Here is a 26,234-nt window from a genome sequence, read left to right on the forward strand (position 1 = left end):
TTTTTCAGACCAATTGACAGAAGAAAAGTGATTTACTACTTTTTTCTCTTTTTTAAAATTGCATCTATTCTCTTAGGACTCACTAAATGTTAAACTGTTATACTGCAACAGCAAGATGGAAAACAAACAGTGTAAATACGTCTTGTTTTGTCACCTGATGTAAAGCAGTTAGATACCATTCCTTGTTATAAATGGCATTCTGATTTCTGGAGCTGGGTTTTTCATTTGGGTTAAAAGCCAGGATGCTAAATTTACTTTATTTATACGGTACTTATGTAAGTAATCTCATTCATTTTTATAAAAAGGCATCACATTTTTCCTTCTCCCTGTTCTAAACATTAAAATCTTTCTCTTTTAATGCCAAATCAATTTTTATTCAGCCAATATATGCCCCCCTTTTAGAGAGCTATGTAAGCCCGCTGTACCAATAAATGTCAGTATTCAATTTTATTGACACATCCTTGATATTCTCTTCACCATTTAAGGAAGCATTTGAATTACAGGACTTCCTCTTCTGTTTCATTTAGTCAATAAAATGTTTTTTTTAAAACAAAGTCTAATTTAGTAGGAGAATCCAGCTGGCTGCTTAACTCATGTAGTAGGCCTTACTAGCGCCACTGTTATTTACTGTTTGCCTCACCAGATCAAATAATTGATCCACATAATTTTCCCCCCTCTAGGGCATTATTATTTCTGACCTCAGTTTTACTGAACTGAAAGTCAAGGATAGGCAGACACTATTAGAGCTGTAAATATTTTCCTTGGGCTTTCTACTCAATATCACTTTCATTATTATTATTTTTTTTAAAAAAAATCTAATTAAGAACCTAATTATATGAAAAACTGACATGCTCCAAAGGAAAGTACCAGCTTCAAGTGTCAACTTGATAACATTCTCACAAGTCCCATGCACATAATTAAAAAAATAGAAAAGTTAATTAACTCCAGCCCAGTTTGCACCATTTTGAAAATCTATAGTATTGTGTTCCTTTTGAAATATTAACATGATGAATAATATTCCCTTAATTTGTTAGCTTTATTTTCTGCATCTTAAGGCAGTCTCTTGTTTTGGCTGAAAGTTTAATGGAAGTTTGCCCTGTCAAAATGTCACCTTCCTGATTTCACCTTCTTGGGAATTGTCATTCCTAGTTGACCAATTGTAAAAGCTGACAGTTCAGTCGAATATACTATCACTTATTTTTCTATTTTTGATGCTAGGTCATCCAGATTTTGGCTAGAATTTTTCCTCTGCAACTAGTAACAGAATTGTCAAAGAAATCACCTATAAGAACTGCTTTTACTGATTCATCTGAGGTTTAGAATTATTCTTGAAACCTTGTGAAAGATAGTATAGAGGAAGATTTATATAGATAGATAGATAGATAGATAGATAGATAGATAGATAGATAGATAGATAGATAGATAGATAGATAGATAGATTTATATACCGCCCTTTCCCGAAGGACTCAGGGCGGTTTTACAGGATGTTTAAAAGAAAATCAATACAAAAGTTAAAACAATTAAAAAAAGATTGACATAAAAAGTAATACTGCACAAATCCAGATCAGAATATAGAATTGTTCTAAAGGATAGTAACATTTTTAAAGGCAGCATGAGTTTAGTATGCAAGAATGAAAATGTGTTCTATGAAATCTGTGGATTGCTTGATATAGTGGCTTACACAAATTTGATTTATTGAACAAATTTGGGGGCTTGTGTGAGAGACAGTAATGGAAGAAAGGAGAAATAACACTTCCGTAAAATATATACCATTTTTTAAAAAATGTAGAATTGATTTTTTAAAAAAAGTCACACCATCTTCCCATTTTTATATGCTCGGAAACCTCTTCGCCTTTATGCCTGGTGGCCGAGAACTCTGCAATCATGTGTTCGGCCTTTGCAATCTTCTCTGCAGAAAAATCAATGGAGAAGCTAGCAAGGAAGGTTATACGTACGGTAGAGGGGATTTCGGATTTAGGTCTGTTCCTCCAGCACAAGAGAGTTTTTTCTCTCCCTCTGTGCATCCTCCCCCCCACTGGAGGAACCGACCTTGAATCTGACAAAAAATGCTAGCGTTGAATCTGGCAAAAACAGTAGTGAAGGTCATTATTCTGAATCTTTCAGAATGCCTGTGTTCACTAGTGGTTTTGCAAGCGGCATAATTTCTGCCTTTCTGGAGGGAAAGGGGCTATTCTAGTTAGGAATGTCTCTACTACTTCTGTTCTATAGTGTTGGCTTGTGTGAAATGAGAGTAGAAATGATGGGACATATACTTTCTCATTCGTTTTAGAGAGATACCCATCTTGTATGTATCATATAGTCAAAAAAGTACCCATATTTTGTACAGTGGTTATTAAACCACTCCAACGGTTCATTAGAACAGAGTAGTTTTGTTGGCCTTACTTCAAACTTTGGTTTAATATTTATTCTACTTTTATATAAAGCTGACACATTATTTCTTTTCTTTTAAAGCTGGTCCATGTCAGTATTGGGATATCTAAGTATTAATAGCTGGCTTAGTCTTAAGGGAATTCATTTTACAAATCCTTTTCAAGTTTTTAAAATAAGTCTGGTTAATATTATTACAGGTTAGGATCTATCTTATTCCTAAGAACAAGTTTATTCTTAGAAATAAAATACCTAGCCATTTGAGAAAATAGACAGCGAGCAATAGTTAAGCTAGCATGAATTAAAATCTATTTGCTATTGTTTAAGTTGGCAAACTATTTGTTTTCTTCAGATTTCTATCTCTTGGTTCTTAAATGTACTTATCTTTGAAGCAGTTGTTCACATTGGGAGAAAGATATAATGGTATTTGTATGCCTGGTTTTAACATTATTTCATTTAGGGATGCATACAAGCATTTTTGAACTGGAGTGATCAGGCAGCATTCCTTGTCAAGAATGTTTGAAATACTATTTATGTATATTGTACAAATAAAAGATTAGATAATATTGTAAACCCAATCTTTCCAACCTGCTGTCCTTCAAAGATGTTTGGCTTCAACTCCCACCCTAACTTAATAGCAGTTAATGCTAAATTAAGACATATTCCATAATTCCATATTCTCTGGACAGTATTGGACGGTACTAGAAGTACTGTAGATCAGTTCTAATTGTATATGACTTGGGTGTTCAAGAAGATCTGGATTAGTTTATTCCAAATGAGAGAAGATTAATTAAAAAACCAGCAACACATTTTGCCATTACCAATGAGTCTGAGTTTCTCTTTTTACTCATTCTACTATACCTAAATGGAATTTTGCTTTGCTTTTTTCTGTTTTGAATTAGTGCTGTATTTATGTGGTCATGCAGCTTCATTGGATAAATGACCTGCTCACTATTTTGGTTGTGATTTTACAGATATACATGTAGATATCTAGAAAGAATTCAAATTCCGTGAATCCAATCTTGAAATTTTAGTTTGATATTGCAAAACTAACCAGTGAAATTAACCAATATATCTTTTGATTTTTTCCCCCTCTTTTTCTTCCAACAAGGAACTACTAATCTTTTTACAGAATTTGCCTACGATGCACTGGGGAAATGAAGATATCAGTGTTCTCCTTGCTGAAGCCTACAGATTGAAGTTTGCATTTGCAGATGCACCAAACCATTACAAGAGATAAAAAGAAATTACGAAGTGTGGCTCTGATTGTGACACCAAATCAGTTTCTATATTGTGGTTGTGCTGGCACACAATTGTCTACTGTTGAGCAAGAAGCTATTGGATTACCAAAGAAATGAGAGTATAGGGTTGGGGAAAACATTGTGTACTTAAAAAGAAATATTCTTGTTCACTAATTAAAAAATAAATTTTATTTTCATTATGGTCCCTTTTTTCTTTGGTAATTGACTTACTCTGCAAATGAATAAAGTGTATTATGTTCATTGGGATCTAATGACTGATTATGTTGTCTCCATCAGTTTTATTCCTAGTCAATTACGTTCATTTTGATGGAAGTAGTTTTGATGTCTGAGGTGCATGCAAGCTAATAAGAATAATCAGTCTTGCATTGAAAATGAGTACAAATAAATTAGGCAAGAAGGTCATATAGAGGTTGTTACACACTTATTTTGTTGACAAACACAGGATATTTAACTCCTTTTAATAGAAACTTTGTTTACACAATGAAACCCAGGAGTAGATTTTTATGGAACACAATATTTAAAACTTGAAAATAGTGCCACATGCATGGTGAAATAAGATCCTCAGATGTTTTACTCAGCAGTGTGCAGATAATGTTTACTATGTTATTTGATGTTAGAGTCTCCAAAATATATTGACTATAGAATAGGAAATAAGTTTGGTTTGCCATAATGTATTATTAAGCTAATGGTTTAAAACCTTTTTGAGCATGTAGATCTTTTAGTTTCAATATTTTCCTAGATAAAATCTTACTTTATAGATGAAGAATATATTTTGATGTGCTGATTGCCTTATGTTGAATTTATGATATGATGGGGCACTTGACAATGTGATTTGGTATGAGTATGGGTATACCTCAGAATATAAGCATGGAGTTGCAGTGTGTTGGTCAGGGTTAGAAAACTGCACTGATGAAGTCTTTTCAAATCTACTCTGTTGCATCCATCATGCAGAGTTCTTGATTAATTGAGACTCAATTTATATATAAAAATGTATGTTTAGCAGCAACTTATCAAAGGAATTCAGTGAAAGGACTTTATTAGTAATATACCGTAAATGATTTGGCTTTCTAAAATATTCACCAACCATTAATCTTTTGAAGAGTCCAGTTTAACAGACTCAAGCAGTTAATGTTTCCACTACAATACATTTTTTAACCAAAAGGTGATTTATTCTTTTAAGGCTCTCTATCTTGCATACAATTGACCAAGCCAAGTGTTCTTGATTTTCATATCGAGCAAAGGTTGTTGCAAAAGTAGCAATGATACCAGTATGCTTCTACTAAATATGATCTATGAACACCTCTTTATCACTCATATCTTCACTAAGTCCTGAATCAATCCGAACTATAAATGGAGTAGCATAATATTAGGAGCTCTTCAAGTGTGCCTTTAAGTCTTTATTTGAATGCCTTAGTGTGGTTGTATATATGTTGACTTCCTTTCTGTATACATGATAATTACAGGCAATAGAACTATTTTTCTGGCCTTTCGTAGGCTGCAAAGATGTTTCAAAGTTTCTTGTTTAAAGATATTTTGTTCAGTAGAGTATTTGCCATATTCTCTTTCTGACATTGTTTAACTATGCATTTGGATTGTATTGGGCTACGTGACTGTGAAACATATTCCAGTTCCATTTGAGTTACTCAGTTTCAAATGCATGCTTTTTAAAAGCTTTATTAAACAAAGCAGAGTAGTTCTTTTATTATTATTGTAACACAGAGGCGCAGTCACAAAGAGGATACAATTATTGAGAACTTCCAGGTCAACACTGATCTGAGGGGGCTACATTACTGAGGAGTTACACCATCACTTTCTGTTAAGGTATCTGTTAATTCTAATCCTATCATCCATCTACTAATATACTATGCAGACTCATTCACAGCCAATGTATTCCAATAGATTCTTGACTTTAATCATACAATAGAAATAACATTTAGGAAGATTCTTAGCCACAAGGGCTAAGGGATTCTTAAACATAATGATACTTTAAAGTTCAATGTATTATTATTTTTAAACTGTCAGATTATGTCAAATAGAATGTATAAAACTTTCCCCATCCTCAAGAAAACCCCCCAGCTAAAATGCAATGAGAGTGAAAATTGTATGAATCATTACAAAAGAAAATAAGATATAGAGAACATGGATTTGTACTTTTTAAATTCTATAATTTGCATAGGAATTTCTTGTATGTAAAATGGGTCTGTTTTATTGTGTTAAATGTATTAGGAGAAAAGGAAAATCTTTGTTAATTCCATTCGATATGACTTTCAGGCTTTGTTAGGATCATTATTGCTTTCTCTTCAAAACTGAATAATATTTCATGCTGTGAACAAAAAACCTTGAGTGCATCAGAAACAAAGGGTGACTCTGTCCTCCAATATTTTATAAAAAATGGGTATTTAAGACAGCTGATATCATTCTGGTCATATGATATATTATCTGTGTACTTTTATTTTTTTTTCCTTGGAATTGTGTCTTGATTTCTTTGTATAACTCAGGAAAAGTGCCATCCCAACCAGCTGTTATGTGGAAAAAATATTTCTGACACGTTTACATCCCTTTGTTAAAATTTTGAATTGCGATCTAATATCAATATTCTTCCATTTAAGATTTACTAATGTAGAAAAGATATTGGAACAATTCGATAATTTAGTGTGATCTGTAATGTTATATTGAAGGCTTAAAGCCCTCTTGTCATAAATGCAATATTAATTGTACAGTGAAGATAACCAATTTCTATCTATAGTATATGCTTAGCAATGTAAATAAAAACAATGTACTAAATATGTAAATATAAAATATGAAAGATACAACTATCTTGCAATCACCTGTACATCTCAAATATACTATAACAAACTAGTTGCACTAGTCTTTAATTTCATATGGAAAAGCCCATAGATTTGTATTACATCAATAAAATGTAATTCATACCCAAGATTTTGCATATATGTGTCTATTGTATAATTTTTGGAATTAATAATAACATATAATTTCAAATGAATCTTTCTATTTCACAATATGTAGGTATATAAAAGATTTTGAAATTATGCTAAAAATGCTTTAAAAAAATGCTAAAAAAAATAAATGCGTATGCTGCCAAGTACATAAATATTACTAGTAGAGAGAGAGACCAAAGTTTTGCAAATGAAGCAACAGACATCGTGGTAAAATTTTATACTGACATCAAATATTGACCTTGTGCTTTTCATTTTTGCTCAGAGTTTTAAGATAATTAAGGCAATGTAATCTATTTTTAAAAAAGCATATTTAATGAAATATAACCACTTTTACACGTGTTTGCTTTTTTACATGACTATTTTTGTCACACAAGGTTTTTAAGAATTAAAAAATAGGTCTTGGATAGCTGAAGGGGAAAAATATAGCTTCGTGTTGAATATTGCAAAAATGAGATGATAATACTGATTCATTCTAGGTGAAAGAACAGGATTTTGTATTTTAAGTTTAAAATTGTGTTTTTACTTAAATTCTACCCAATTCCTTTCTCACCCAGCTCTTTTGTTTATTTAGTAACCTTCTTAGTAATAGCGGAACAGATTATACTACCTGTTCTGTAAAGATCCTTTTCATTTATGTAGGGATTTTTGCTTTAAATACCCTTAAAAAAAACAAGACTGTAAAACGTGGCAAAACATATGTGCAAAAGGACCCTGTTTTCCTTTGATTTTCTTACCATTGTGATCACTTTGCAACTAGTGATTCATATCAAACTTGAAAATGTTTTTTTTTTGGGGGGGGGGTTGTTTTCTTACTAAAGTATTGGAGACTTTCTCTGCTAAAAGAACATTTTATAGAAATCATAATAAATTAATCCAGCTTTGCATGGAGCCCTGCAGAGAAAAAAAATCAAAGGAGATATATAGGTTTATCAAATTCTAAGGAGAAAATAATAGTATTAATCATTTACTTGGCTTTCTTCAAGCATATGATTTATTATTTCACTTTATAAACCTTGTTTATTAAGAATCGGTGTACAGATAGCACATATCTCTACGGCTAAGATAATGATAGTAGTCTTTCAATTTCAAATTATCTTGTGCCCATTAACCAGCAGGGTCACATCAAGGAGGTCTGTAGAAAGTGTGGATTTATGGAAGAAGGATTATTCTGGAAACTGAGCTTTTTTTAATTGTGTGTGATGTTAAAGGAATATCTGAGAAGCTTATTCTGATATATGTATTTCATCTAGGTGTTTATGATTTTAATATATATCTTCTGGGATTTTTCACTTCTGCTGGAATATCACCAAACAGAAAAAAAAAGATGAACTGGAACAAAACAACCCAGCATAACATCCATATTGTGACTGGCACTGAAAAATATAAAACAATCTAGCAAGAAATTCAATTTCCTGGTCCAAAACCAAATACAAAATCATGACAGAGTAGCAATTTTAATGTTGAGCTTGAAATTGAACACATCTCGACCCTCATCCAGTCCAAAACTTTTTTTTATTTTTATTTTGCTGGCTTTAAATCATCAAAATGAAAAACAAGAACTGCTAATATCACACTTTGGAGATACTTGTTTAACTGATTTATTGAGGTGCAGGTGGCCAGATTCAATTCAACATGCTAAGCCAATAAGCCACAGTTGGGTACATATAACACTACCACAATTAAGAGGAGTGAACGGCCCACTAATGCTCACATTCATAACACACAGTTCCATAGTGATTTTATATTTTATTTGGAGTTAAACAATCTGCAAGTTTTATGCCCTTTTTCTGTGGAGCAATATTCCAGGTTCCCTTTGTCCCTTTGGGGCCTGGCATTTTTTTATTTGTAAAGTTCAGAAAGGCAGAGCACAAGGATGCATTAACATACATTCCAGCGAGAGTCTGCAATAATTCTGGATGGCATCTCTCCATTTCTTTCCAGTTTTGGTCATTCCTCAGGCTCCTTGCTGTGGCCTGATCAAAAGAAGAGAGAGATTGCCAAGGCTAGAAGGTAATTACCCATCTTGTTTCCCTTATAGGCATCCCTTGGATTCTATTGATGAAACTTGCTAACAATGAAGTTGTATTTTATGCTTGGCAACTATCAGCACTCTGGACAGAAATCAAGAGATGGTGAAAGTCAGGAAAATCTGCCAATGCATCATGTGCGCCTGCTACACTGAATAATTAAAACAATTTAATTTGAACTGCTTCCATTTGCCTTTTCTGGCTTTAATGTCTCATATTAAGAGATTGCACCAGACAATGGAACCAAAAATGGATTTTGCTGATTTTCAAGTCCATTTGCATTAACTAGTTCCACTTTTAAAAGTCGGACAGCTGTAAGACATTGCATTTCTTAAAGATCATTGTGAGATGCAGCTGTCATACTTCCTCCTGGGAATGTAGTACAATGCAGCATGTCTAATTCAAGGCATTTTTTTTTCCTATTATCAACAAATGATTTTTAGCCCTTTTGATTGGAAAATCTATTATTTATTACATTGTTTAAAAAATATTCAGAAAACAGTGTTGAACTGTAACAAAAGTAGTTGAAACTGCTGTTTGCACTACATAAAATGAACTATTATCATGAATTGTTTGGGTTAGTTACCGAATTTCTTCTTTCGGCTATCATGAGTTTTGCTATTTTTTATCTTGCTACATTACAAACATTTCATCCAACAGGAAATATTGAAACTTGCCAGTGTGATATTCTGAAGAAACTAAATTGGCACCAAAAAATGTGTAAAATATTACTGATTCCTTCCAAATAGATTCACTGCTATGACCCTTATTTTCCCTATTTTCTCAACTCACTGAGGTACAGCTTTAATCCTACACACAAACACACACACACACACACACACACACACACAGAGAGAGAGAGAGAGAGAGAGAGAGAGAGAGAGAGAGAATCAAAATAATGTAAGTAAGAAGAGAACTGGAAAAGGACAAGCACCCCATGACTTTTACCAAAACACTGAAACCCACCCACAATGTGTCTGATGGACTGAGCCTTGAAGTATGAAGGCATTTCATAAACCTTTACCTTGTGCCCACCAAAAACTAATGTTTATTTTTCCCCTTCTTATATTCTTGTACAATGACTATACAACATCCCATTCAGGATGATGTTTCATAATGCTGATGGAGATTATTTGTCATCAATGCATAGGCTTGAATTAGGCTGTCAGTGGATTCTCTTGTTTTGATTGCTGTACGAAACTGTCTAGGAGATGATCCAAGTTATTTGAAACATTTTAGTATTTGCTCCATTGTTTTAACTCACTGTATCTTGTTTAGGATTTATTTGATATTAAAGGTAAAGGTAAAGGTTCCCCCGCACATGTGTGCTAGTCGTTTCCGACTCTAGGGGCCAGTGCTCATCTCCGTTTCAAAGCTGAAGAGCCAGCGCTTGTCTGAGGACGTCTCCGTGGTCATGTGGCCGGCATGACTAGACGCCAAAGGTGCACAGAACGCTGTTACCTTCCCACCGTAGTGGTTCCTATTTTTCTACTTGCATTTTTATGTGCTTTCGAACTGCTAGGTTGGCAGAAGCTGGGACGAGTAAGAGGCGCTCACTCGTTACGCGGCAGTCGGGATTCGACCCACCAAACTGCCGACCTTCTGATCAACAAGCTCAGCGTCCTAACCCACTGAGCCACCATGACGCTTTTTGATATTCGATATTAGGGAGATATAATTATTTTAACCCAACTTTTTAATAAACCCACAGTTTAAGGAAATGTGGCGGGCATTCATAATGTAGGAATGAGCAGGTGATAGATACGGATATACTTTTTAAAATATTTTTTTTGTTTAAAGAGAATTTTACAAAAGAAACTTAAACATAAATATAGAAATAAGCAGTTCCACTTTCCTCTTTCTACCAGTCACCTCCTTTCCATCTTGTCCTATTAGTGGACAAATCCTTTCTTTCACTTATTTTTTCCTGCTCCTTATTTATTGGAAGAAGCTTTTTTTGGTTATTTTTGGCATTTGTTGCAAGTATTAGTCTATTCCTAGCCTCAGCCTTCCTGACTACATCCCTGAAGATTTTGGTTATTTCCTGGTATTCAGTTTTAGTTATGTGCCCCTTTTTCCATTTTTTTTAATATTTGTTCTGTTTGCCTCTCCATTTGACAAAGTGGTCTTTGTGAAACTATGCTGGTTTTGTCTGGAGTTTCTTGTTCACCTGTCAGTCCCAAAAATCAGAAAGGTTTTCTCTCTGACAACTAAAGTTTCTTTTATTACTTTCAATAGCTGATTAGAAGTATTCATGCCCATTTTCTAAGATGCCCCCTGACCAATTTTGTTGTTCAGCAAACTGACTTTTTGGATGTGCCAATTGTTGTATGAAAGTGAAGATTTGTGATGTGTTGGAGGAGACATGGTTAATCATGGGACAGAGTAGGCCATGTGGTATCAACTCTATTTAGAACATCAACAGACACATAGAGAATTGAGGAGGGATATGGCAATATAGAATTTGGTCTACCTGGCATTTCAATAAGGATTAAGAAAGCAAGTTTGAATTTAAACTTAATTCAAACCCTACAGCCATCCAGATATCTGTGGAGTTACCTGAACTTAGCCTTCGCTAGAAGGAAGTCACAATATTCAGTGCTGCAAATGTAAATTAGGTTTTTAAATAGATATCACAATTGTTTCTGTCAGTCCTCAACTTTTATTACTTTAACCATCATGGTTGAAGTTTGTCAATTCATAACATTTCTCTTGGCTGATAGCTTGATTGAAAGCTGTAGTAAATGAATAATCATAGACTCATCCTCTTTTATAGTGTGGTGCTTTGCAGGGAATAGAATAGAATAGAATAGAATAGAATAGAATAGAATAGAATAGAATAGAATAGAATAGAATAGAATAGAATAGAATAGAATAGAATAGAATAGAATAGAATAGAATAGAATAGAATAGAATAGAATAGAATAGAATAGAATAGAATAGAATAGAATAGAATAGAATCTTTATTGTCACTTTAAATGTACACTAATCAGCATACATTAAAATGTATGTACGATTATGCAGATACCCACCTAGACACACATATATGACACAGAGAAACATCACAGTCTAGTTCAAATGTATACATATGCATGGCAGGGGGAAAAAATCCTGCAAATTTACAAGATGGATGGCATAAGGAACAAAGCTGCATTCTGGGACTATGTTTTCCCAAAACCCCAGCGAGGGTTGTCTTTGGCTAAGAATGTGTTTTGCTCCCAAAACATTTAAAGGGTGACAAGAAAAGGAAAGTTTTCCTATCATGTTGGTGATATAAGCTGAGATCAGTTTTAAATGAAGCTCAGATGGGCTTTTATTAATTTCACTCTGTGCAGCTTCTTACTGCATTAGAGTTCTTTCCTTCCGTTCATTTATTTTTGGTTTTATACACCAACTCTTTCATTTTCTGCCTTTCTCATAAAATAATACAAACTCTGCTCTCTTTGTAGACCTGAACTGGTTAAATTATTTAACATGGCAAGGATTTGAACATCTTTTAAAAGGAGAGAAACATAATCTTAAACCAATGTTTGTCTCAGGATGGTCTCTACACCTCTCTACATTCCTTTTATCTTCTTGCGTAGCTGACAGCCACACTCTTCCAGGTCAATTTTAATTCTCATTGTAAGCTCTAGCAAACCAATCCAAAAGTACAAACTAACTGAAGGGAAGCGTTGAGGTACTGCCAAATGGGAACAACATTTCAAGACTTCCTGTACTTACCTGATCCTAGTTCAGCATACCAAAGGAGAAAAAAGCACACTTCTTCATTAGCACTTCATTAAAATGTGGAAACATTGGCATGCATAGGTTAAGAGCTTCAGCAAGACACATAACACTGCATATTAATGCAAGCACATTACAGGAAAACATGGTTAAGCAAAGTCCTAGAAAGGATGCATTATAATACCCAAGGCAATTTCCTTAAGTGATTTTGTGTGTTAGCAAAAAGAGAGGGGTAACTGCATTGTAAACATAATAGAGGAGGGAAAAAATAGCCCCCTTTGATAGAACATGCGTGCAACTGATGTATATGGTCGTCTCCTTGTTAAAAAATAATTGTGATTGAAATAGCAATGCACTGTCACTAGAAGGGAGAACTTGAAAGAATTACCAGATAAGCACTGACTTTCTGCGTTCAATGTGGCCTTTATAACTGTTCAGATCAAGAGCATATTCAAATGAGAGATTGTTCTCTGATAGGCTTTTGAAAAGAGGCCCCTTTAAATAGAAAATTGTTCTTGAGTTTTACAACTAAAAGACACTAAAATAGAGGATCGTTTCTGACAGTCCTTCAAACAGAGTAAGGTTCATTGCAAAGTAGGGCATGCAGTCCGCCTATGATTACACCTATTGTAATGCTCCCTGTTCCCTCTTTTAGCTGGTTTTGAAGACTATTCATTCAGGCCTTCTCTGTTGGGAGAAATAGTTTTTCTTTCATTTTTTATTTATTAAATAGGTTTCTATCCTGCCACAGTAAAAAAAAAAAAAGACTCTTAGCAACTTACACAGAATATGTTTCAGTTTTCCTTCCTCCCATCTCTTTACTTATATCTTTTTTAAAAACTGCTTTTAATGTATTCCTTTTATTCTGTGTTTTCTACTTTGCAAATCATCTTGAAGGCTTTTGTACAGGATGCAGCCTAAAGCTATATTTGATAACAGCAAAATAATGGCAACAACTGTATGGATATGTTGATGAGGCTTGCCGAGAAATGCGAAAAGGTGAGAGTTCTATATTTTTTTACATAATTTTATGTATTAACTATTGAAGTTTAGTCTTTATTATACAATCACTTATGCACTATATCACCTCGCCATGATTTCTTTCAGATAGCTTCATCATCTGAAGAGTTACAATATTAGAATGATAAACATCAACTCAACTGGATGCAGGGTTTCCTTCCCCAGCATAACCCATTATGTAAGGTAGTTGTGAAGCATTGCTTTGGGGAATAGGACACCCAAATCCCCAAAAGAGTTAGGATTTCAAGAACAATCCCATTCCTAGTATTATTGATCTTTTCCTCTTTTGCCTGACCCTTGCTTTGGAGAAAGAAATAAGAGCAGGAGAAACTTCCACCACATTATGGCTCATCCCTGTCCACCTCTGGCCCACAACATTATTCTTGAGGGACTGTGTCAGAAATAATATGCTACACCTCTAGTAACAATTTTGAGGTAACTTTTAAGTTGAGGAAGTCATCATCTAGCTCAGGGGTAGGCAATCCTTGGCTCTTTTATGACTCATGGACTTCAACTCCCAGAATTCCTGAGCCAGCATGGCTCAGTTTGGAAACCTCTCCCTTTCCCCTCAGCATGGCTGGCTCAGGAATTCTGGGAGTTGAAGTCCACGAGTCATAAAGCAGCCTAGGTCTAGGCCAGGGGTAGGCAACCTTGGCTCTTTTATGACTCGTGGACTTCAACTCCCAGAATTCCTGAGCCAGCATGGCTCAGTTTGGAAACCTCTCCCTTTCCCCTCAGCATGGCTGGCTCAGGAATTCTGGGAGTTGAAGTCCACGAGTCATAAAAGAGCCAAGTTTACCTACCCCTGATCTAGCCTTTTCGCTCATTCATCCTTTAATGTAATTTATATGGCTTCCCATCTTAATGTTTGTTTGTTTGTTTATTGATGAAGTTGATATGGCCCAGGAACACTGCAAGCTTTCATCTGAGGTGTTGAAGGAGGACTGAAACTACCAGAGCATACACAAACAAATAAATAAAAGGAATGTTATTGTTGTCGTCATTTTATGTTTAAGGGTGTCTCAGATGGTAAAGCTTTGACAGAGATAGCTCTTTTGGTAGCAAATCTCCATACGGATGATGGTCTCATGTTTAAATATTAATTCTTAAACACTGGTGAAAAACTAGATAAGGGGAAAATAAGCGAGGTGAAGGGAAGCTTCCAAATTGATCAGTCAAAGGCAGTTGCTTCAGGACAATTCCTTTCTCTTTCTTTCTTTTTTGCAGAGTAGTGTCTCCTTTCAACACAGATTTGAAGAATCAGCAATGTGTTTTGTTCCAATTGTTGTAGCTTAAATAAGAACATGATGATGAAGGTAACAATGATGAGGTAGCGGTGGAAGAATATGTTGTCATGATTAAAATCCTCTTAAGCTCACATTACTGGTTTTGAAATTATGGTCTTCAGTCTGTGCAAACATGGTAGGCAGTACGTTTGTGCATTTTCCCCAAGATCTTCCCAACTTCAGTAGCCAAATTGGGAAAGAAAGTGCAAAACAGTGCAAAAACACTGTTCGTTTTTAACCAGGAACTAGATCAACATACAAATCATTCTTTTTACATTATGATACTGCTGTCTTGTCCTTACTGTACATAGAACAGGAACTTATTCTTAGGCATTCTTCTTATGCACTGATCATATTAATTCAGTGTAACATTTAATGTGACCCCTGTCTGAATAAGGGGTCTTTCCCAATGAGGGGGTCTTCAGAAGGGTTCAGGCTACCAGGATTCCTTGCCATTGTCTACTTGACCCCAAAAATGTCTTGCAGACATTGAGCTGGGGGAAATAATTTTATATTCTCCCAATTCTGACACAAGATTTTCTGACCAATGTACACCTGTTACATGAATGCATACTCCCCATCTTCTGGGTCAGCCACTCTGAAGTGTACTCAGAGGACAGTCCCAGTGGTTAAGTAAAGTAGCATTTACCAGATACTACAAACTTCCAGAATTTTAAAATTGTAGGCCACATCAATCACCTAGTCCAACTCTCTATAACAGGGGTCTTCAAATTTGGCTCTTTTATGACTTGTGGACTTCAACAACCAGAATTCCTCAGCCAGCGTTCCTGGGAATTGGGAATTGAAGTCCACAAGTCATAAAAGGGCCAAGTTTGAAGACCCCTGCTCTACAACGTGCCAGTCAAACCATCCATGACAAGCGATTGCCCAGCCTTTTCATAAAACCTCTAGGGATGGAAAACCTATAACCTTCATAGCCCGAATGTTCCATTGTTGTAGAGATCCTACCACCAGGAAGGTTATCTTTGTATGTAAATAAGATCTAAATCAATATCAAAGCAGATCCCTTTTCTTCTTCTCCAGATAAAAATAATAGCCCAGCATTTCTCGCTTTTGGTAGTACGCACTGCTTGCTGTTATCTTTTTTACAGCCGTAATAAAAAATTTCTTTTCCACATGAGGCTTTTAAAATGCACAATACTCTCTGGCTTTTGCAGCAATCCACTAGAGAGCTATTTTCCCCTCCAATTTCTTTCTATGAGCCTTGACAGATTTCATTTACAAAAGTAGATGGTATTTTAAACATTACCTGTCTGGCTCTTCTTACACCATTCAGACCTCAGGAGTAGGTTTCAGTAATTCCATTCCACTGACTGGCAGCAAGAGCCTTGAAAACTTCAGGCACCACATGTTGTTTTCTAGCAAAAACTTGTTTATCACAGAAACATCCAAAGAGGCCATCTGGAGACAACTAACCTTATAAACCAAATTGGTTTATTCCAACCTGAGTCAGCTACTGGAAATGGAGTGTCTTGCATTCTGGAGGGGAAAAAAAAAGCAACTTGAATTTTAGGCAGCGGATACTAACTTTCCGCAGCCACATTGAGTGAAATCTATCCAGATGAGGCCTTGTGCTGGGGACAGTGTTGATCACATGCTTGAAGAATTCAATTTTTGTGGATTTCCAAAATGGACTGAGTCCATAGCTTCTGTCTGCAAATTAATCAGGTGTTTGCAACAGCATTATGCTTCAGCTTTCTCGTGTAAATGAACTTTCTGATGCACTTCTTGGCTTAGAAAAACCCAATCAGTATGGGCTTTACAATGCATATTTTATGATAAAATACACTTCAGGAAGCTTGCTACAAGTACATTTATAAAAGTACATCTGAAGGAGAAAAAACACAAATATTTAAACTGAATTTTGTATTGATTTTTTTTCTTCAAGATGGAGGAAAGAGGCAATGCAATGAATGAATGAGCTCAGAAGAAATAGGCAAGGTGACCTATCTATCCCCAGTAAAGGACAGGCCTGGAATTTAATCAGTCTCTGTTTTTTACATCTCCCATCTGTTTTTATGCAAATCCTTGCTTTAAAAATACCACAGTAATTTTTCTTTAAATATTCAGTTTTAAAAATATACCTTTTGAAGGTGAGTTCTTTCTCAGTCTCTCTCTTTTCTTTAAAGTATAAGATAAAGAAATGGATGGAAGATGGTTATGAATCAAAGTGACACAAAACTCAGCCAGAAACTCTTTGAATCAGAAATTATAGAGAATTTAATCCAGGGATGTGCCATACATGAACTTCAAACACGAATTGTTGAAGAATTCCGAGAATTGAAGTCCACCCCTCTTAAATTTGCCAAGTTGGTGTAATGCATCTATCCATCCTCATTTCTTTTTCCCATTAAGAATTGCTGTAACTTTAATTCTCAATCCTGTTCATTACAGCTTCATTCATGGGCATATATAGAAACACATTCTCTTTCCTAGGAATCAGGGCAAAAGCAAATAAAAAATGAAAGACAAAATTTCCTCTTCCCAGCAATATCTTTGAAAACCCCCAAATGAAATTCCACCACAATTTTGGCTCAGTGGGTTAGGATGCTGAGCTTGTCGATCAGAAGGTCGGCAGTTTGGCGAGTCAAATCCCGAGTGCCGCGTAACAGAGTGAGCGCCTGTTACTCGTCCCAGCTTCTGCCAACCTAGCAGTTCGAAAGCATGTAAAAATGCAAGTAGAAAAATAGGGACCACTACGGTGGGAAGGTAACGGTGTTCCGTGCGCCTTTGGCATCTAGTCATGCTGGCCACATGACCATGGAGACGTCCTTGGACAAGTGCTGGCTCTTCGGCTTTGAAACAGAGATGAGCACCGGCCCCTACAATTGGAAACGACTAGCACGCATGTGCGGGGGAACCTTTACCTTTTACCCGATGTTTATTTATTCATTTAAAAAACAAAAACAAAAAACGCGACTTTCTATTTCAAGTAACTCAGTCAAGTCACTCCCAAGGGGGCTTGTGGAGTAATAAGAAATATTAAACAATCATAAAAGACATGTAAATCAACAATATGAAAAATAAGATAGACAATAAAAACAAAGAAGCAAATCAAATTGTAGACCCAAATGTGGCTTTTTTCCCCCCTCCTCCCTGGCCTGCCTTGTCTAAGGATAGGGAAAATAGGGTGTAATTTGTGTGGACCACTTATTGTTGGGCCTATTCTCACATATTGCTGTGGCTTCCAATAAGGGTAAACTTCCTAAGCAGGTATGTGAAATTCAGCAGAGTCTCTTCCCACCCCCAGCCCCCAGTCCTATTCCCTTTATTGCCATAAGAAGAGTAGAGGACCATCCTCCTGTTCAAAGATGGTCCTTCACTGCAATAGATAATAAAGTTAGAGGCACTCTCTACACTTTAGGGATAGGTATGTAGTTTTCTGAGCTATAGGATGGAAGTGGTTTCCCACCCCCTTATGGGAATGTTTCTACTTCCCATTCTGTTACTTCCTGACAGTTTCCCTTCCAAGATTTAATCAGATTCATGAGTTCACCCACTTAACATTTTGAGATCAGCCACAGTTGGGTGCTACCACTTGGATGGCTGCGTTCTGGCCGAGTTGAAAGAAACGCTGGTGGTACAGAGATATCCCCCAAACTTCACTTGGTGAAATAAAAGATTAAGTCTCCATGGAATCAATTTGAATTCCCGGTGGCTTCATGGACATATCTGTGGGGTCTTCTTGGCAGCAGGATGTAACTTTGGGGGGGAAATTTTACTTTTGATATTCCAAGCTAGACTATAGCCCTGGAAATAAGAGGATCACATACTCGAAGCTACCAGCTGTCTCAGCTCACAATGCTGAAGATAGAAGTAAGCAAAATTGTTTGGGTGGGCATTAGATACGTTAGCAAAGTTAAGAGCATGTCTTGAGTAATCCCAACAAAATGACTGCCAATGTGAACACCAATTGAAAAGGTGTGATTGCTCCCATTATAAAATTCAGGAGACCATTATGTAAAATGGTAGCTCTGAGGGCATGTTATTGGTGAAGAGATTGCAGGAAGGCTGTTAGAAAGAAAAAATAGAAAATCTATCCCAATGTGAGTGTATATGAACATAATTTAGTTGTTATAATTCTTGCACTCCTAGCCTTATTAAAGAGAACTCCACAAGAAAGGTGTTTGCTGTGGGTTGGAGCAGATGAGCACTGATTGAGCCCCTGGACCTCTTTCTACAAATGGTAACGGGCCCAAAGACCTTCTGGAAATAAAGATGATGTATAAGACTCTTGTACCTTACTTAGCAGTGTGTCAGTTCCCATTTACTATGATTTGGTTTTTAAGGGTGAGAGATGGAGCCTACTGGAAACCATGAGAAACATTTATTGTTGTACCACATTGTCTACTCGTGTTCCACAGAGAAACTCTGTGGTGGTGGGTCTTTCTTTCTTTCTTTCTTTCTTTCTTTCTTTCTTTCTTTCTTTCTTTCTTTCTTTCTTTCTTTCTTCCTTCCTTCTTTCCTTCCTTCCTTCCTTCCTTCCTTCCTTCCTTCCTTCCTTCCTTCCTTCCTTCCTTCCTTCCTTCCTTCCTTTCTTTCTTTCTTTCTTTCTTTCTTTCTTTCTTTCTTTCTTTCTTTCTTTCTTTCTTTCTTCTTTCCCAAGTGTGGACACACAAGAATTTTGTCTCTGGTGCATAAGCTCTCAGTTTACATACAAACAACAAGTGATAAATCATGATCATAATCACAATATAAAATAATCATAAATATAACACAGTGATAATCATAGGATCCTATATAAGCAATCAACATAATTCATAAGATACAAACAACAAAGTTATAGTCATAAGAAGCTAAGGAAATAGGTACTGTAATAGGAAAGATGAGAAGGATAGTAATAATACAGCCGTACTAGGTGGTTTAACATCCCAGGGCATAAGACAGTGTTCTGGGAATTAATTGTTTAGCAGATTGATGGCATGGGGGGAAAAAGCTGTCTTTGTGTCTAGTTGTTTTAGTGTGCAATGTCCTATAGCACAGATGTCAAACTTGATTGCGTCACATGACATATCGTGACATATCATGATGTTTTTTGGCTTTGCAAAGCCGAGGTGGGTGTGGCCTGCGTGTGACGCATCTGGCCCGTGGGCTGCCAGTTTGACACCCCTGCCCTATAGCATCATCTTGAGAGAAGAAGTTCAAACAGTTTATGTCCAGGATGTGAATGGATATTTTCACAGCTCTCTCTTTGGCTCGTAAAGTATATAGGTCCTCAATGGAAGGCAGGTTGTTTCCAATTGTTTTTTATGCAGTCCTAACTATCCGTTGAAGTCTGTGTCTGTCTTGTTTGGTTGCTGTGCCAAACCAAACAGTAATAGAGGTGCAGATGACAGACTCAATAATTCCTTTGTAGAACTGTATCAGTAGCTCCTTGGGCAGTCTGAGTTTTCTGAGTTGGCACAGAAAGAACATTCTTCGTTGTGCTTTTTTAATGACAGTTTTGATGTTAGGTGTCCATTTTAAGTCCTGAGATATTATAGAACCTAGAAACTTGAAGGTCTCTACTGTTGATACTGTGTTGTCTGTTATTGTAAGAGGTGGTAGAATAGGGCTTCTATTAAAATCTACTATCATCTCTACAGTTTTGAGTGTGTTCATTCAAGATTGTTCTGGCTGCACCACAGGGCCAGCTGTTCAACTTACCATCTGTATGCAGATTCTTCATAATCTCAAATGAGACCAATCCCTGTTGTATCATCTGCAAACTTCAGTACTTTAACAGAAGGATCCTTTGAGATGCAGTCATTGATATATAGAGGAAAGAGTAATGGAGAGAGCACACAGCCCTGGGGGAGGCCTGTGCTAATTGTACAGGTATCTGATGTGATTTAGCCTAGCTTCACTTACTACTTCCTATCTACTAGAAAGCTTATGATCCACTTACAAGCATGGTCAAGCACAGTTAGCTGAGTCAGTTTAATTAGAAGAATATCCGGAATGATGGTATTGAATGCCGAACTGAAGTCTACAAAAAGAACCTTTGCATAGGTTCTTGGAGATTCAAGATGTTGTAAAATGTAGTGCAGTGCCATATTAACAGCAACATCTGCTGATCTATTTGCGTGGTAGGCAAATTGCAATGGTTATAATAGCAGATCCATGATGTATTTCAGATGGGCCAGCACTAACCTTTCAAATATTTTCATCACTATGGATGTCAGAGCAACCGGTCTGTAGTTGTTCAGCTCCTTGATGGAGGATTTCTTAGGCACTGGGATGATAGTAGAGTGTTTGAGGCAAGAAGGAACATGACACATCTAGAGTGATTTATTAAAGATGGGGGTGAAGATGGGGACCCATTGGTCTGCACCAACTTTCAAGCAAGGAGTTACCTTGTCTGGGCCTGGTGCTTTTCCAAACTTTTGTCTGTGAAATAGACCTCATAATCTTTTTCTGTGATCACCAGATCACAGCGGCCCAGAGGGATTGGGTCACTAGGAGACTTGGCTGTTGTTGGTGTATCTGAGATGGAGAGGGTGGTGATAGTTGACATGGTTTCCTTTCAAACCTACAATAAAACACATTCAGGTCATCTATCAGTTGTTGATTCTCTTCAGCATGGAAAGGAGGTTTACTGTAGCCAGTGATATTTTCAAGGGTTTTCCACACATTTGCTGGTTCATTTTTTAAGAGCTAATTCCTCAGCTTTTCAGACTAGCGTCTTTTTGCTGTTTTGTTCTCCCTTGTTAATACATTCTGGGCCTGAATTTACAGCATTCTATCTCCTTTCTTGTAGGCTTCCTCTTCGGCACGATGTAGCTGCTTATCTGTGAACCAAGGTTTGTTGTTACTGTGTATTCGCAGGCTTCTGGTTGGCACATAGGTCTTCACAAAAATGGACATATGATGTTACAGTATCTGTGAGTTCGTCCAAGTGTGCAGAGGTAGATTCAAAAACGTTCCAATCTTTGCAGTCAAGGCAAGCCTGTTGCTTTAATTTTGCCCCAAGTACAAGACTTTACTGATTTAATTGTTAGATTAGATTAGATTAGATTTATTGAATTTATATGCCGCCCTTCTCCCTAAGGACTCAGGGCGGCTCACAACAAAAAATTTAAGAAACATGGAATACAAAATTTTAAAAAGAATTAAACAATAAATGTAATAAATACATGCCAATTTAACTCAATAAAAGCCAAATTTAAAAAACATAGTCCAGACCCGGTGGTTGGAATTGTTGGTTTTATGGTTTTAAGCCTTTGTCTATAAACAGGTACAAGGTGAATCATACAATGATCAGAGTGTCCCACAGCTGTTCGTGGTAAAAGCCAATAAGCATCTTTTAATGTTGCGTCTAAAATATTCTTGTCTCTAGTCAGACATTTGACATGCTGAATGTATCTTGGCAGCTCTTGGCTTAAGTTAGCACCGTTGAAACTACTAACATAATGGGAAGAAAGACTGAGTCTCTCTGTTCAGCCCACAGAATCTGGTCAGATAGAGTTTGTAATGCATTGTTTTAAGGATCAAGAATCATTTAAAGTTTTAAAAATAAGTTTTAAATAAGTTTAGGTTTTAGGAATAATTGTATTAATGCATTGTATTAAGGATTTGCAATGCATGGAATACATGAATATATATATATATATATACACACACACACACACACAAAATAGAAAGTTTGTTATGAAGCTCTGCTATTAAAGTAATTGGACATCTTTTAAAAGTCTGAAATATACTTTGCTTGTAATATGCACTATATCTATGTTTCTATAGTGATTCTCTTTCTGTGGTGGTGGGGAGAGAACCTCACAAGTAATGTGGCTAAGTAATAGGGTGGGGGCATTTACTTTTTTTAAGTGCTACACTTCTGCTCTTGCAGAACAGGGTGAAATGGCATGAACAGATGAGCAGTTTAACTTATAACAATAATCCATATCTTAGAATTACATCTCATGATAAAGAAATTTTCTTTGAAGAACAACCTCCTTTAGGCTGAAAGCTGTTCACACACTGAGTTCTAATAAATTAGAAGTGCTCCTGGACAAGAGAATATTTATTTGGCCCAGAGCCTTGGAGCATGCAAATTGACTAATGGTGTCTCTATGTAGCTTTTCGTATTACCTGAAATTTGCAACAGGTAAGGAGAAGTAAGTCTCCCTGAACCTCTTTATTCTCCTCTTTTTCCTTTTGTGCAGGGCAGATTCTTGCCATCACTTTTTTTCCGTGAAGGCTCTGCATATCAGCCTCTATTTATAAGCAAGACAATTAGCTCTTGAAGTCTGCCCTAAACATAAGAAAGGCCGGTGATGTGTGTGTGTGTGTGTGTGTGTCTGCATGTGCGTGCATGCGTGTGTGCACACAGGTGTACAAGATTTGAGAAGTGGCCTTCCTAGGGTTGAGAGGGATCACCCAGCTGGCTTGGTGCCTAAGGTGGGACTACAACATACGATCTCGTGGTTTCTGGCACGATGCCTTAACCACTACACCATACTGCCTGTCCAATATAAGAAGGAATGGCATGAACAAGGAGAGAAGGAGCTGGTGATGGAACAAAGTTCACACACGTATATTGTGTGCTCTTTATTTCCATGCACTTTCCTTTTGGTTTTTGTTTTTTTTGCCAGTAGCGTTTGTGTGCTTGAAGAAGGCATGAATGTGTGGGCAGGTAGCTGGGTTGATGTGTAAACTTGCCCTGCTTTGAAATTGTGTTTTGTTTTTTTCTATTCTTTTCCCTGATCTCCCTCTATTTCAGAGGTGAAATTGTTTTGATTTCTATCTCCTCAGAAGAATAAGAACAGGAAACTAAGAACAAAACTAAAGAGCTACCCTCTAGGTTTGAGTAGGCAGAAAAAAAATATTCTAGCATAAATTGTTTTGCCACAACAAGAAGGCTGGCAACTGATATTGTCTTAACTGATTGATTGCAGAATAGTTAAGGAAAGTTTCCCCTAGCACTGCTTCCCTTCTGAGCAAGGGTTTCCTGCTGATGGGGAAAACAGCTAAAAATATTCTTCATTTATTGACTAAAATTGGGACTGGCAACTCAATGATCAAGTAAAGCAATCACTAACTGAAATTTTGGCTATGCTTATGATCTTACTTCTTTCTTTTATTTTGCGGACTTGCAAAGTCATAAATGCGAGGGTTGGTCACAGTTATATTTTCCACCCTCATTATAACTGAGAATGGCCACTAAGTGAGGCATTTGCTAGGTGAGGACTGCTTGTACCAATGTCCCCCCTCCCTTCAAAAGAGGCACCAGGTCTTATTTTCAGGGAATGTCTTTTATACCTCCGGCACCAACAGCCCAGCCGGTCCACTTCTTCTGGCCAAAGGAACAGCTTCCTTCTGCAGCTGCATTCCCGTCTTCATTTCACAGTCGGGCCTTTCCGGAAGGCCTATACAGCCGAGTACTGAGCTATAGATTGAATCCATAGCTCAATTCTCGGCTGCATAGGTCTTGCAGAACCGAGCTATGGGTTGAATCCATAGCTTGGTTCTCAGCTGCAGTGGCCTTCCGGAAAGGCCTGTGGCTGAGAAATGCAGGCCTGGCTGCAGAAGACGCCACAGAAGAAATGGGTGGGTAATGAGAGGCCTGGCTGTCAGGTAAGTGGGTGCGGGATGTGTAGGGCAGCTGCATACCCCCACACCCCACTCTACCTTGATTTTAGGTGTTTGCCTCACTCCAAAACTAAGACTTACTTTTGGGGTAGGGCTTATATTAGGCCCACCCCCAAAATCAAGCTAGGGCTTATTTTCAGGGTAGGCCTTACTTTTGGGGAAACACGGTACCTAGGACTGAACTCCCAACTTTCCAAGCAGAGGGCAAAAGTTTTCACCATATATATAAAACTCTATACATGTTCACTTTGCAATCACACTGCATTTTCTTTCATCAATGAACTACTTATTGTCCCATTTTCAAGAAAAGTGGTATATTTCTGATATCCTTTATAGCTTGAAGTTGCTGTCTATATTTCGTCTATATCCGTGTCTTTTATAGAACTATGGGGAAACCATTGGTTTTGTATGAAATAATACGCAACAGTTTGATGTCTTTTGTGTAGCTGTCTGGATGAGCAAGTCTCTCTAGTTTGGATGGGCGTAAATCTTAAGTACTAGAAAAAATGGTACAGAGTAGTCTGAAAGTTAAATGACAATATGTTTTCCTTTGTCATTTTTCAGAATAAGCCACATATCCTATAGCATGCAGCATCCACTTATCTCTACAAAATGTCAGAATATCTAACATCACTTTCTCACATGTGAATAAATATAAGCAGATCTCCCAGGATAATCTTTTTGCATAGGCACTTCAAATATAAGGGCCAAGTAGAAGCTGTTTTAATAGACATGAAGATGATATCTCCTTTCTCAGAACCAAATTGGGATGTTTCATTTTACTTTGTAATAAGACTGATACTACACATATTTTTTTCTACTCCCTCCTTTCTCTCCTTGGTAATAGATTTCTTTCTCTGAAAACAAATGTTAGTTGGTGATAAGTTGCAAATGTTTGAAAAGCAAAATAGAAAAAATAGTCTATTGCCAACAAGTCTAGCTGATTTGCCAAATTAATGTTTTAGATCACCATGCAGCAGTAGACATAATTAAATGTCAGAAAGAGTGGGAGAGAGGACTCAATGCATGAATAAAGTATCTTTTATTTTATCATTACATTTTGATAATAAAATTTACTTGTCATCTTCATGTAATAATGTAGCTAACAAGATAATTTATTTCTAAAGTTAATTGAAATGCACAGAATGAAGAAACAAGGCCCTCTGAGGTGTTGTGTTCACTCTGTTGGAGAGAGCTTATCTATGGACGCTGAAAAGAGACCTAAAGACAAGCCCATTGAACATAAATCTGGGGTTGAACTGGGGTTGAATATACAAGAAAAGGAAAGGGCAAAAAAGGAGGAAGCAGAACAGGTTTAGCAGATTAGGGTGGGTGGAATGATGGTCTGATTGTTCTTAATTGCTCTAAAGCAGGCATGTCAAACTGCTGGCCCACGGGCCAGATGCGTCACTCTGAAACTGCACCCACCCCATTGCTGGCAATGGGGAAAAAGTCGCGATACGTCGCGCAACGTCACGTGACATCGCAAGTTTGACATACCTGCTCTAAAGTATTTCTAAAAGGATACAAGGATAGTCCCACTTCTTTGAGTCTCAGATGTGGAGTTTCTCATATTCTACATGATTCTAAAATTAGGATTCTTTTGTGGGAACCCAAATACTAATGCCAGTAGCCAGATTGCTTCACAAACTGCCCATTAACTATAGTGTAACTTTTCTTTGTCAGCCCAACAAATAATTTGGTGGGGTGCTTCAGGACAGAAAAGACTAAGATATTGAAAGAACTGAGAAAGACTATATCACAACATATTCAAGAAGACTTGTCTGCAATGTTAAGTAGGTATCTCTGTCCCAGTTTCTTTTTAAAAATATACCCCTCTTAGTTTGACCCAGACTCAAAAGAGCCACAAAAACACAGGACCCTGGATAGGTAATTTTTTTATATATCTAGCTATAAAGCTTGGGGAGATGTTTTATTTTGGGGAAAAAACCTGAATGGAAAACTTATAAAATCTATATA

At 36.7% G+C, this 26,234-nt stretch overlaps 1 protein-coding gene across 2 annotated transcripts in view; it reads left to right on the forward strand.

Moving 5' to 3' along the window:
• TBC1D22A (TBC1 domain family member 22A) overlaps nucleotides 1-6,577 on the forward strand; it is a 123,323-nt gene extending 116,746 nt beyond the window's left edge. For both annotated transcript variants that reach the window (XM_083365105.1, XM_083365104.1), the window contains one exon: nucleotides 3,500-6,577. In XM_083365105.1, coding sequence (XP_083221231.1) covers nucleotides 3,500-3,628 — 129 coding nt within the window. In that variant the 3' untranslated portion in view covers nucleotides 3,629-6,577. The remainder of the gene's footprint in view (nucleotides 1-3,499) is intronic.
• Nucleotides 6,578-26,234: the final 19,657 nt, after the last annotated feature.

The sequence above is a fragment of the Vipera ursinii genome (genome assembly GCF_947247035.1).
Source record: "Vipera ursinii genome assembly, chromosome: 6".
NCBI classification, from domain to species: domain Eukaryota; kingdom Metazoa; phylum Chordata; class Lepidosauria; order Squamata; family Viperidae; genus Vipera; species Vipera ursinii.